At 35.9% G+C, this 14450-nt stretch overlaps 1 protein-coding gene across 1 annotated transcript; it reads right to left on the reverse strand.

Annotated features, from left to right (window-relative positions):
* Window positions 1–125: 125 nt before the first annotated feature.
* Window positions 126–13180, reverse strand: acvrl1 (activin A receptor like type 1). Its single transcript, XM_042750484.1, has 12 exons — window positions 12706–13180; window positions 9458–9529; window positions 9252–9284; window positions 9110–9152; window positions 8850–9037; window positions 6677–6864; window positions 6142–6241; window positions 5430–5576; window positions 4994–5269; window positions 3184–3381; window positions 1963–2093; window positions 126–1211 (listed from the first exon to the last, which is right to left on the reverse strand). The coding sequence occupies exons 2-12, from the start codon at window positions 9525–9527 to the stop codon at window positions 1065–1067; spliced, it is 1521 nt and encodes a 506-aa protein (XP_042606418.1). The 5' UTR covers window positions 9528–9529; window positions 12706–13180; the 3' UTR covers window positions 126–1064.
* Between the last annotated feature and the right edge of the window lie 1270 nt (window positions 13181–14450).

Below are 14450 nucleotides of genomic sequence, written 5' to 3' on the forward strand. Positions count from 1 at the left end.
GATCAGGCTCTGGCATAGTTTTCTGTGCTGAGAGAAAAGGCAACAAAAACCCAATGTAACACTTTGGGGAGAAACGAGCAATTAATGATGCCCTCTAGTGGACAAAACTACATGAGACATTTAAGTGAAATTTAGCTGCTTGTAATTATTTGTTTGTTTATTTATACATATTATTATGTATATATTTATACACTTTATCATTTATTTTATTGATTCCCCCACAAAAATTAGTTTGCGATCTAATAATTTTTTTTTGGTACAGAGAAAATTTCAAAGTCTGCTTCAGCATCCTGAAATGTATTAATACTTACTATTATTTGGAGTGAAAATAACAATAGACATTTAGTGCAGAAGAACTTATATACACATTGTATACACATTTTTGATGATTATTTTTGAAAAAGCAATTATGTTGTACATTATAAAAAATATATAGTACAGCTAGAGTAATGTGACTGTAATCTTGTAAAAAAAACATTAAACAATTTATAAAAGTGCACTATACTAATGTCCTCTGTTTTAATAATTACTCGGTGCAAGTTGTAATGCAGTACTTGTTCTTAAAAAGATGGTCCAGTCTTTCATGAAACCAAAAAAAAATAAAAATAAAAATAAAAATAAAAACAGCTACAAAAAAATAAGTGCAAAAAGCGTGTCTAAAGCATGTGCCTACCTTTCTAGGTTACAGTCATGTTTAGGAAGTTGAGAATTTCAGGAAACACCTGAATGACCCACATCCTGCCTGAAAAAAACTTCTCACTCTCACTATATTAAAAAGATTTTTTGGGGTTCATCAACCTTATTTTAACCTTGTTGAAATAAGCAGGTCCTGGAAAAGCATTCGTGTAGATATATTTGAGGAGAAACATTTAACAGCGCAGTTCTGGCCTCGACTTCCCACAGTGAACTAATGTCTTGATAAGATAAGCCATGTTCAGTGGAGCCTTAAGACACGAAGCTTGAAAGGCACATTAAAAGAGTCTAAAAGTACTCAGATGGATGAATATGTCATGTGGGTCCATTAGAATTCAACTTCCTTGGCTATGCATGGCAGGAGGTTTATTTTAGAGGTCCAGTTTGAGCTTGGCGATGTCGTAGTCATGGTCTTGGTCCAGTTTGGAGAGGGTCTTTCGCACACGAAGAGCAGTGAGTCGAGCGGAAGGGCTTTGGAACCAGCACTCTTTCATAATCTTCGCAACTGCAGACAGGATCTGGACAGAAAAAACCCCCCCAGAAAAAGTAGACAATCATTATTTTGTCATTTCTGATGGTCACATGTTCGTCTTGAATATAAGTGTCTGGAGTTCATTACACATCCATCTACCAAAATAGACACAAAGAAGTGACCCAGATTTCAACTTCAATTCCAAATCAACCAACTTCTCACACAAAACAACAGGATTCTGTGAGAACTGTGTTGATGTGTCATGCTAGCTTTGAAATACGTGTTGTATCGGATGTGTATTTCAAAACTCTTATTTGTTCGTGTTTTTTGGATTTTGAGTAGATACACTGTAGAAAGGAGTATGTGTTTGTGGCAGACAAAACAATCTAATATGACAAACAGTTTCAATAAAGAGATATGGGCTCAAAGGAAGAATTATTTTCAAGTGCAAATTGCAACAAATTAAGTGACCGGCCTGCAAGTCTGCTACTCTTCACATGGCTGCTGAATAGCTGCTTTTCTCTGTCTTGATTATGGCATTAAGCTTGATAAATGTAAATTACCATCCATTTTCTATGTTGCATATGCAATAAATATGCTCTCTACAGCAAGCCTAAAATTAAATGCCACAAGATATCAAAGACTGATAGAATATCTTGTCCCACACACATTTAATGCTTTCCTAACAAATTGCTCCAGATTGTAGCTGTCAAAGCAAAGTCTTGTGTAGAGTCTGACTGGAGTCCAAGTCTTCCGAGTCACTGAGTCTGTATCTCTGGCATGTTTGACTATCTTACCGGATGAGAGTGTAGTCGATTGTGGAGACTGGGCCTGTGTTGGTCCACACACACCACTTTCTTCATCTCCTCGAAACTGGGGTCAGAGGGCACCATGTCAAAGAATGGCGGTCTGTACTCCTCCACAATCCCTGAGAAAACCACAGAATGAAGGGATTTTATGGGTTTTTGTCAACGTTTGCTGACTACATTACATTTGAATTTTTTTACTGACAAAAATGCAGATGTGTGCCGAGACTGAAAGTCTCTTCTGACCATATCTATAAAACAGTGGTTTGGGAGTTTTAAGGTTGGCAGTACTAATACTTCTGTGGGAGGATGACTGGAAATTATCCTGGGAGTCTATGAGCAGCATATGGCAGATGACATTATGGGGTAAAAAGCTACAGTGAGACCATTAATAAAGCTTTTTTTTTTTTTACTTAAAACATAAGTTCATATAAAGAAATATAAAGAAGTTTAAAAAAACAAAAACAAATTGGAAGTTTACATATTGCCAAAGTTTGGAGTCTTTTTTTAATTCTAGAAGTTAATACTTTCATTCAGGAAAGAGGCGATAAATTGATTGAAAAGTGACATTTATAATGTTACAAAAGCTTTCTATTTCAAATAAATGCTGTTATTTCGAATTTTATATTAATCAAAGAATCCTGAAAAAATTGTGTTTCACAGTTAGTACATAAAAATTATATATAAAGGGTTGATTAAATGCTTCTTAAAAAGTGAGTGTGTGTGTGAGAGACAGCGAGAAAAGAGAGAGAACAAGCGCATCTGGACTACATTAGCGGGAGTGCTGACACCAGATAAGATTGTTTGTAATTATTGGGCCGCTAATCGTGGGTGGATAGAGGAGACATACGTGCCCATGGAGAAAAAACTGAGGGAGGGATGGAGGGGAAGTAAGACGAAGAAACTTATGAGAAAAAATAAATAGAGAAGTCTATCACATCTATCGGAATGGTGAAAATCGTTGCTTAGCAACAGAAGACCGAAAGTTAGTTAGAACATTGAGATCATGCAGTCAGAGAACTTTTCAATGAAAGTTGCGATGTGCAATGAAACGTTAACCAATTGTTATCTGATAAGTCTCGGCATATTAAAGTTTTTGGTATCAATACTGTATGTAACATTTTAAAGCATAATTAAAATTAATTCCAAGTCACAAGAGCACAGAATAGCAGTGGTGCCACGAAATAAAGTTAAATAATTACCCCATCTTACCATTTACAATAGTTCGACGAGTTATCTCCCACAAGACGAGACCTAGGGCCCAGATGTCAGTTTGTTTGTAAGACTCAAAAACATCAACACGGATACTCTCATCCAAAACCTCCGGTGCCATATAACGCTTGGTGCCCACCCTCGGGTTGTTGCCCACATCCAGATAATCGTTAGACTGAGAGTGAATGACAGCCAGGCCTGAAAGAGCACACAGAAGAAATTTATGTTTAAAAAGAAAAACAAAAAAGTATTTGATATCAACTGGAATCTCACCCTTAATAAAGCATATGATTTGCCACAGTAAAAAAAAAAAATATTTTTTTTTTTTCACTAAATTGATTTGGCAATAACAGACTCTTCCATTATGCTTAAGTGTTCTGGGTGGTTGCCAGGTTGTTGCTATAGTTGCTAAGTGTGTTTAGCATGTTTTTATGCAATACCAAAGTGCTCTTATTGTTGCCAAGGTGTTGCTATGTGGTTGCTTATGTGTTCTGAGTGTTTTAGCATGTGTTTATGTGATTGAAAATGTGCTCTTGTGGTTGTTAGTTGGTTGCCAGGATGTTGCTGAGGTGTTCTGTTTTTATCATGCTTTTATGCGGTAGCAAAGGTGCTCTGGTGTTTTAGCATGCGTTTATGCAGTTGAAAGGTTCTCCTGGTTGTAAGGTTGTTGCCAGGTTGTTTTCATCCAATTGCAAAGGTGCTCTGGTGTTTGTTAGATGGTTGGTACAGTGTTTTGGGTGGTTTCCAAGGTGTTGCTAATATGCTAATAGGTTCGGATTCTTTTAATGTTTTTATTTGGTATCAACAGTGCTAGTTTTGTTTGTTCTGATAGGTTTTGATTATTTTAATGTTTTTATTTGGTATCAACAGGATTTGATTCAATTCCATTCAGATGCCGGTTATTCTGTATATATATATAGGCTATCATGTACAGTAGATGCAAATTTTCACAAGGAAAAAACTCAACTAATGCTGTAAAATACATGAGAGTCGGTTGGTACTACATTACTATAATATTGAAGGTTAAAATTAAAGGATTTATATACAAATGCCTAAATCACACTCAATGAAGATTTAATAATAATAAAGTTCCAATTACAAAATTATATTTACTCTAATTCATCTTTTTAAATATAAACATGGTGGCTGTCATAAAAACTGATGGATTTAATGGATTTAATTAATTCAGAGGTAAGTGACGTGACATTTTTTAAAAGCTTTTATACTATGAATTTGCATGATTGACCCACTGATTTAGCAATTACATGAGACAGGATACGGTTTTACTAAAGTAAATTACACTGTCAAGGTCCAGAAAAGTATGAAAAGCATCGTCAGAATAGTCCATCTGCCATCAGTGGTTCAGCGCTACGCTGATGTGGAGTGACACAGAAGAGAAAAATTGTTGAATAAAGTCGTTATTTTTGTTTTACGGTTGAATCACTGATAGCAGATGGACTATTCTGACGATGCTTTTAATACTTTTCTGGACCCTGACAGTGTAATTTACTTGGCAGTCTATGGGACAGTTACATGCCTCCCTGTTTTCATCCAAAATACCTTAAATCGTGTTCCGAAGATGAACAAAGCTTTTACGTGTTTTGGAACGACATGGGGGTAAGTGATTAATGAAAACATTTTCATTTTGCGGTGGAGTATCCCTTTAAAGCCTCAGTGATGCTCTGGTAATCAGAACACATCACCCCTCAACAAACAGGACAATGTGAGAAGTCATTTATTTCTGTATCAATAATGGTTTTGGAATGTGTTATGTGATAAAGACTCTTCTGTTTTTCCCCTAATTTCTCACCCAGGTCTGCGATGCAGCACTGCCCATTTCTCTTCACCAGAATGTTGCGGCTCTTCAGGTCTCGGTGTGCAATGGCCGGTTTGCCCTGTGTACTGAGGATCTCGGTGTGGAGGTGCACAAGGCCGCTGGCGATAGACAGGCACATGCGCAGGCAGCCCTCGGGGTCCAGCGTGCTGTACTGCAGGAAGTCATAGAGGGAGCCCAGCTCATGGAAGTGTGTGACCAGCCACAACTGAGTGCTGGAGTTCTTAGACGTCATGTCGGATGCTATGAAGCCTGATAGCCGGAAAGAGAATGTGTAAGAGAGAAATATTACATTTTGAATCAACATTGTGTAATGTTTGGGTAAGTCAGAACATATTGTGGCTGCAGCAGTACTTGCAGAACGATCCCTTCCCACACAAGCAATGAAAAATTCAGTGTGGGTGGAACTTACCCAAGATGTTTTCATGCCTTAGTTGGACTGTGTTGTAGATTTCAGTCTCTCTAAACCAGGACTGTTCATCACGAGAGGAGAAAATCTTGACAGCCACACTCTCTCCCATCCAGGTGCCTCTCCATACCTCTCCATAACGCCCTTTACCTATAAAACACATTAAAATGGGATCATTAATAATGAAATTAGATGCATATTATAGTGGCCCTTTACCTATAAAACACATTAAAATGGGATCATTGTTTATTATTTTATTTTTCAAAATATAATTTAATATTTAATTTAATAATAATAAAAGTTTTAATACATTTTATAGATAATAATAATATTGTTACAATAAATTTTAATAGTTTTTTATTAAATTATTATTATTAATAATAACAACAGCAATAATATTACTACTACTACCAATAATAATAATAATAATAATATGATTTAAATGAGTGTAATCTTTAAGTTTAATCTGTAAGTGGAAAAAAATATTTATTAAATTATGGTAGCATTTAAAATATTAAAGTATTTTAATGTAAGGTGTATTTAAATCAGTATGCCACCACCCTTTCAATCACATTCAATGTTGTACAGCATGTATTTTTAAAAAAAATATGCAGCATGACACATTTCAAACTCCTAGACTTCACAGCATCACCCTGCAGTTGTTTCAACCTCTGCCAATGCAGCATTGTGTAATGAGATATGAATGTTCTCTCACCAACACACTCAACCAGAGAGATCTGTCGCGCCATGGTCCTCTGCACCAGATAAGGCAGGCCGGTCCCACTGCCTGACGTACAAAACTCATCAAATATATCCTAAAAAGGAGAATTACACACACTTAGATTACCGACCAGCTGAAAAATCACACAATTTGAGTCACAACTTAGAGGAACATTTTGCTCAGAGGCTGCACTGGAGGCTGAATTAAAGATCTCAGTTCTATTTCATTTCTAACTAAAAAACGTCTCAGATGTTTCTCCTCTTTTAGTTACAAACGTTGGTATCTTAAACACAGTTTATGGCATCGTGAGACATATTTGAGATTACAAGGGTATCTTCTCAATAGATAACATTTTCTCTCCATTGAATCTCATTGTTGTCTTTGAGAAACAACAGAGATTTTTCTCTTATGTAAATAAGAGTGCAAAAATCAGATAATAATCATTAAGGCTAGCTCATTACAAATAATGAAGTGAAGATACTGAGATCAGTCAAAAAGCTGTGAATGCCACCCAGCAGTATTATTTTACCCCATAAGTTGGGTCCCCACCACTGGGGACTTTGAGCATGGAAGTGTCGTGTTCCACCAGCTGGTGGTGCTGTCGCCTCGTACGCAGCCACAACACGATCCCACAGGCTGCCATCGACAACACCAGCAGCACCAACAACGGCACTCCCACCAGCAGAATCACTCTGATGGGCTTTTCCTCTGTTTCCACTGGAAACAGACACAACAGTCAGAAACATCACTGTACCAGAAAAGCTGAAAAAACCGTGCTGCATAGCCACATTTTATGTTCTTTTAAAAAAATTTAAGTTTGGCATGAAAATGTTGTGTTCAGCATCCTGCTGCCTCAAATCCCTCAAAATGAATTTGGACATTTATGGAGACTTAATCAATTAAAAAGCATGAATATCACTGCATTAGATATAAAGTAGCAAACAAACAGGTATCTGCAAAGAAATGATGCTAAAGATTTTCTCAGACTTAGACTTTTACTGTTGTGATGATTATATATAATAAAGGTCATTTGAAAGTTTAAATGATATTACATAAAAAGGGCAAGAAAATACTGTTTGGGTAAATACAAGACAGACATATATATATATATATATATATATATATATATATATATATATATATATATATATATATATATATATATATATATATATACATTTAGTACACTATAAATATATTTAGTCTAAAAGTATAATAAAAGTTTACAAAAATATGAGGAAATAATAAAACTAAAAATAAATTAAATAAAAAAAAAGAAGCAATATATTTGTGACCATTTTGTATTTTGAAATACATATATTTATATTTAAATAGGCTATATTTAAATTGTTTTTCTATTAGTTTCTATTTGAGTTAAAAACAACATAAGCTTAAAGAGATATTTCACCCAAAAATTAAAATTTTGTCATTAATTACTCACCCTCATGTCGTTCCAAACCTGTAAGGCCTTCGTTCATCTTCAGAACACAAATTAAGATATTTTTGATGCAGTCTGAGAGTTCTCTGACCCTCCCATAGACAGCAAGGATCCTAACACGATCAAGGCTCAGAAACGTAGCAAGGAGATTGTTAAAATAATCCATGTGACATCAGTGGTTCAACTGTAATTTTACGAAGCTACTAGAATACTTTTTGTGCGCAAAGAAAACTAAACAAAAAACCTGACAGGGAGCCTCAGCTGCAGGCTGTTGGGCACAATCAGCAACCACATAAAGGTGAACAAAGAAGTCACAGTAGGAGAGGAGCAAGGAAAGTGAGCAGACACAAAGTGTTGAAGGTTCTACAGCCCAAGCATTGGAACAGTCCTAAGCCAACCACGCTCTGGAGGACAAAGGCCTAGAGAAGGACGTGAGTAGCCTGAACCCCCTTGACTATTCATACATCTCCTCTGCCTTCCCTCCAGATGTAAAGTTGATGCAACCAGGAGCGACTTGAAAAAGAAGAAATACCTGAGTTAGTTTTCTCCAGTTTCCCCCCTCCCATTCCTTATAAAAAATAAAGTTAAGTTTTGCCTGGTGAATTGTTTCAGGTGACATCCTGAATTAATGCACCCCAATCTTGTTTGCGAAGGCTACAGTTTACCTTCAGATCAAAGCGTAAATGACATAAACAGCATATCCGCATACAGTGCTGCTGACACAGAACAGCATACATTATTTACGTACGTGATACTCTCCAAAATGGTGCTAGGGGGACACGGAGGAGACAAAGTGTTGAATAAAGTCATTATTTTTGTTTTCTTCGTGCACAAAAAGTATTCTCGTAGCTTCGTAAAATTATGGTTGAACCACTGATGTCACATGGATTATTTTAACAGTCTCCTTGCTACGTTTCTGAGCCTTAATCATATAAGGACCCTTGCTGTCTATAAGAGGGTCAGAGAGCTCTCGGAATGCATCAAAAATATCTTAATTTGTGTTCCGAAGATGAACGAAGGTCATACAGGTTTGGAACGACATGAGGGTGAGTGATTGTTGGTAGTTTTTTAATTTTTTTTGTTTTTTGTGTGTAATTTTAATTAGTTTATGGTCAAACAACAATATAACAGTAGGAAGCAGCAGAGAGCAAACTTCTACAAATGTCAGGTCAACCAAGGCAAAAGAGTCTTTCATTTTACTAATAAATCTCTGTTTTAACTGTAAAATTAGTAACTGTTTTCTAAAATTTAAAAAATGACTTGCCTGTTTTTTCAGGCACACTGAGGTTTGCATTGCAGAGGTGTGTGAAGCAGCACTTGGCATACACTCCAGGTATATCAGGCACATAGCACTGCTCGCTAGTGGACAAACAGCCCCAGGCTACCCGCTCATGGACCGAACTGTAGAAGCAAATACGGCCCCAGCAGGTGTTGTTTACACAGGTAGCATATGTGTTCTCACATCTGCCAGGTATATCTTTTTACAATTCAATATTCGAATAAAAAAAACTCTTTTTTTTTTATGTGTTCTCACATCTGCACTGTAAAGCGCCCTCCTTGCCTTCATCTATGGACAAGAAAGGGATAATGTAAGTAACAATGTTATGTGTGAATAACATCACAGTATTTCCGTTGATTATATATACAGTATATACAACATACTCACCATTTTTGGGGGGAGAGTCCGTCAAAACGTGATCTGAAAAAAGAAATGTGTTTGTTTGCAACTGTGTCTAACAAGATGTCAAAGCAGAGCAGGAAGATAAAAACCTCCTCTGGCTTATTGTCTACTCTGGAAACAAATGTCTACATCACCCGGTTGGTTTTCATGCAAACATAAAATTTTGTTTGACTGCAATTATATAACCTCACCTGCAAGAGTTGCGTAACTCATTGAATACACCAAAACAAACAGTACAGCGAGCATCTCAGAAGCCTTCATGTCTAGGAAAGAGGAAATAGAGGGTAAGAGCGAGCACTTTGACACAAAAAAACAAAACACTTCCATACTCTCAGAAATAAAGGTTGAATTGGTGTAAATGGGTATTTAAGTTTTCTAGGTGTGCATATTTTATGGATCATTTTGCCGATAGTACCTTAAAGGTACATATTAATACTTAAAGTGTACATATTAGAACCTAATATTACCTAAAATTTTGTGAAGGTACTGCCCCAGTGACAGCTTTTGTACCTTTATTTCTGAGAGTGCAGCTCCTTCCATTTATTCTAATGTATATATCCCATGCTCCCTTGCACCATCCTTTGATGATATGGCATTTACGAGGCATTGCTCGATGCTGGAATTATATAATGGCGTAATCATACAGTGACATGTGGTGTTGGAATCTTTTTACAAGCCCTAATGGAAAAAATATCCCCTGTCTACACCAAAGGAAGTCATGAGTTAAAGAACAACAGATGGAGAGGGTCCAGTCAGTTTGTCTGTGTTGCGATTATAGTCAGAATGGGTGGGAGAGGACTTGAGAGGAGGCCTCGGTCTCCTTTGTGCCACTGGTCCTTTCAGACTCTGGCTGCTGCACACGCAGAGTAAATATTGATGGCTATACTTCCTGCCATTCAGAGGCCACACCCGTCTAGCCGTCCAGATACTCCAGATTGCTTGTTCCTCTAGGTCTGGAAGTCGACTGGTCACGCAAGCAACATGGCTAAGTGAAAACCTATTATATGAAGATGATGGAAACCCTGCATGCTGAAGTGTTGGCCTTTAAGGACACTTTCAACAAGCAGTTGGTGAAAACTACATTGTTTTGTTGTATATAGATTATTTATAAAAATGATTTCACTAAAAATATCTAAATATTACATGAAACATTTAATATATGGAACATACATATTTTAATACTAATATATATTTATATTTTTTGTTTTTAGGCATGTATGAACTACATTTTCTTTTCTTAACATTAATGTCTTTTATCTAATCTAAAATATTTCTGTTGTTTAAAATTTTGAAATATAAAATGTTTTTATTTTTTTTTTGTATTAAACTAATAATATTCATTATTAAACTAATAATTTTTTCTTATAATATTTACTTTTTGGTCATATATTAGAATTCTGAGAAAATCTCTAGCAGCGTTGCATAGATGCCTGTTTGTTTGCTATTCTTACATTTTTAACTGATTAAGTGTCCCAAATTGTCCAAATTTTGTGATCACTATATATCAGTACGATGCTGAAAACAACGGAACATTTTGTGTAGCCCCAACACTATAACTAAAGTACGTATACTATATACATGTATATGTGATGTCATGGAAAAACAGAGTCAGCCGTGATGTTTTGAAATGGATCGGTAATGAGAGCCAGAGTTGATGCTGAGTTGATGCTTCCCTTCTGAAGAAATATCATATAGATAAAACTGCCTTCAGCAATATGTATGAGAAGTTTCCTTTAATGTTTAATCTATTTAATATGTGACATTTGTTGCTATCTGCAATACATTTGATATAAATGAATGGTGGGATGCAAGCCCACACACAAATAATGGGTAACTGGAAATGATGATGACCACTTTCTGATATAGAAACACATGCAGTGAGATTCCAGCATGAGTTACTTTGTCTGAGAAGTAGTCTTTTAAGTCTTCCATCTAAGCTCACCAGTGTAAGCGCAGGTGGGTCAGTGTCAACAACTTTGTCACGTACGCTTAGTACACAAAAAATGGATAATTGCTAGGCCCTCTGGGGCACATTTAAAGCGGAAAACCACCCCACCCTTTTGGAAATGCTCTCTTCTCTCTGGGTACACTGATCTTTATTTCCAAGCTGCCAGGATGTTTCTCAAATCAGATAGTGTATGTCTTGAATCAAAGCCTTAAGTGAACATGATGAAATGTGATTCCTGTTTCGATGACCTGCTTGTCAGCATTCTCCTGAGAGCAGTCTGAAGACCCATGGGAACTAAAAGTGAACTTTCTAATTCTCCTTCCACTTTTCTCAGGACTCATTCTCTGAAATAGAATAAACCCCTTGCCTGCTCACAGCTTTTTGTCATTTATATTTACATTTATTTACGATACTCTTATTTCTAATACTAGCTATACTAAAGTGACTTACCATGTTAGGAAGTGTGAATATAGAGAATGCTTTTTTATTTTATCATTTTGGGTAACATTTTTTATGAATGGATATGACAGTGAACCTTTTTACTCACTTTTTGCATTCACTAGTTCATTTTAAGCTTTGAAAAAGCTGCATGTATAATGATAACAGCTATAAAAGAATGAGTAAAATTCAATTAAAAATAGTTCAGATGGCGTATAGCATGTCACTAAAGAAATTAATCAAGTTTGTCTCAGGATATTGAAATGGTTAAGGGGAAATTCAGCATTCAGCAGCATATCTCTGACTCCATCTTGCAGCTGTAGGAACTTGCCTGTTTTGACTGCAGTTAAAAAAGACTAGTACGCCTCAATGTATTTGTAAGCGCCAGCATTTCACAGTTACAGAGATAAACGAACTGACCTTACGGTTCATTATAACTATGTGGGTTTCATTTAGAGCTCTGTTTGTGTCAGTGAGTGCAACAAGGATTCTTGTAAAACATGATGTGCAAAGATGTCTACACAGAATACTGGTATTGTAATGGTTATTAAGTTATTTAAATGATTGTAGTAGTTAATTTTAATACTTAGACAGCGTGATATATGATGCAGCCCACATTTATTAGCACATTATTGTATGACAACATCAACCAAGTCTCAGATATGGCATCATTATTAGACATTACACACACAAACATTTAAAAATGACTAAGCTGTAACACATTTTAAATAGGCATACCCTTCTGTTATCAACTCACCTGTAAAGAGAACATTTCTCAAAAAGGAATTTAAATGGGAAAAAAACGACTATGATTTGTGTTTTTCAGCTTGTTGTAGTTCTCTCTTTATTTAAATAATACAGTAGCTCTCACCTTAGCATTTATCAACTATTCATGACCCTTTCATTCAAACCGTTATCAACATATTCTAAACAGTAGGCCTATTCATATATAGCCTATTAATAAATTACGGCACGTTAACCTTAAGAGCACTTTCAGAGAGAGAGAGAGAGAGATAAAAAAAAGAGATTAGTAAATCATGAAGGGTGGTTTACCTGATTTTCGTCTTGCGCTCACAAGATTATCTCCTAATGGCGACTATAGTGAAATCAGCAGCGCAAGTCATATCCAGATGTGCTGGATCCTTAACTTTTTCCACATCCTTGTACTCTCGGTGTAAACTCTATAGTTTAACTTTTTTTTACAGTTCAGTTTTCATTCACTCACAATCCTATCAGTCCTGTTTCCTCAACCGAAATGTTGCGTAGATCGCCGTAATGTAAAACATATCGAGTCTTGGCATATATCTCCAGTCAAATCTCGAGTTGATAAACCGAAAACAAGGAACTGCTTCTCGGAGAAGAAACAGTCTTCTTCCGCTAGGAAATAAACATTCCCTGATCGACTCCTCCTGACGACTCCATCTCGATAAGTGTAAAGCAAACTTTGAGCAATGTTCTTGATTTAGGGGTTAGATTACAGATTTTTAAAATATACAGTTTTGTCCCACCCCTTTTTGTCTAAGCCGGGGTTCACTTGGAATGTGCTCTCATAACTGTTTTCCTGTTGCTGCAAGACCTTTCTTTTTTTTCTTTCCATGTCTTTTTTTTTCTCATAGCTGGTTGCTTATGAATAGAACTTCATAGAGGATACATGCTTCTGAGCAAATCGCATCTAAAAAGTGATCTCCATAATCCAGTTTGTGCTTTTCACTTGAAAATAAACCAAGTATTGAATTATATCTTAAAATATAGATTAATAATAATAATAATAAAAATGTTTGTTTATCATTGAAGTTGTCATAACGGGTTTGAGGTTGAAGTTGTCATTCAGGGTTTTTGGGTGGTGTTGCTCTAATCTGAAAGATCTGAGCTGGTAACCAAAAGGGAACTGTAGGTTTGAAACATTGCAAGGTTTGAATAATGAACTGTTATTTTCTGGAAAAGCCCGTTTTTGCCATTTAATGTTGCATTTTGTAATATTTGACAGTAATTCAGTTCAGATTTAGAAATCATATTACCATTCAAAAGTTTGGGGTTGCTAAAATTTTGTAAGGTTTTTTTAATTAAGTTGCCTTATGCCAATGTTGGATTTATTAATCAAAAATACAGTAAAATAGCAGTAGCAACTTTTTCCTGTGATGGCAAAGCTGAATTTTCAGCATTATTAAATCAGTTTACAAACACTTTTTCCAGATTCCTTGATGAACAGAAAGGTCAAAAGAACAGTATTTATTAGAAAAATCTTTTGTAACATTATACATGTCTTTACTGTTACTTTTGATCAATTTAATGCATCCCCTGCTGAATGAAAGTCTTATTTAAAAAAATATTTGAACACTACTGTACATTCAAGTATAATAGAATAAGACCAAATTCTGGTCAAAATCACAAAATTGCATCATAACAAATGACAAAAGTGAGGACATTCATGTCTTCATTTATTCAGAATATGCTGGATATGTATGTGCAAATGTAAGGTCACTTTCGGAAACATCATTGTGATAAGAACAAGATTCAAGATTTTTATTTGTCAAATACACGATTATATAGAGCATATATAACCAGCAGTGAAATGTGAGTATTTTTTTTTTTTTCAAGCACAACTGGTGATCCTGAGGCCATAAATTGCTTTTAAGAAGATTGGACACAGATGGACAGTTGGTTTATTTGATGGGACACTGCTGAGGGCAGGGCGGCCTGAGGTTATGGTGACATCTCCCTCTGAAGCTTGAAGTCTCACATATGGTCCAATGAGGCGGAGAGGAATCTCAGTAAACAGCATGACAGCTCTCATAGAT

Source organism: Cyprinus carpio, chromosome B23 (genome assembly GCF_018340385.1).
Source record: "Cyprinus carpio isolate SPL01 chromosome B23, ASM1834038v1, whole genome shotgun sequence".
NCBI lineage: Eukaryota > Metazoa > Chordata > Actinopteri > Cypriniformes > Cyprinidae > Cyprinus > Cyprinus carpio.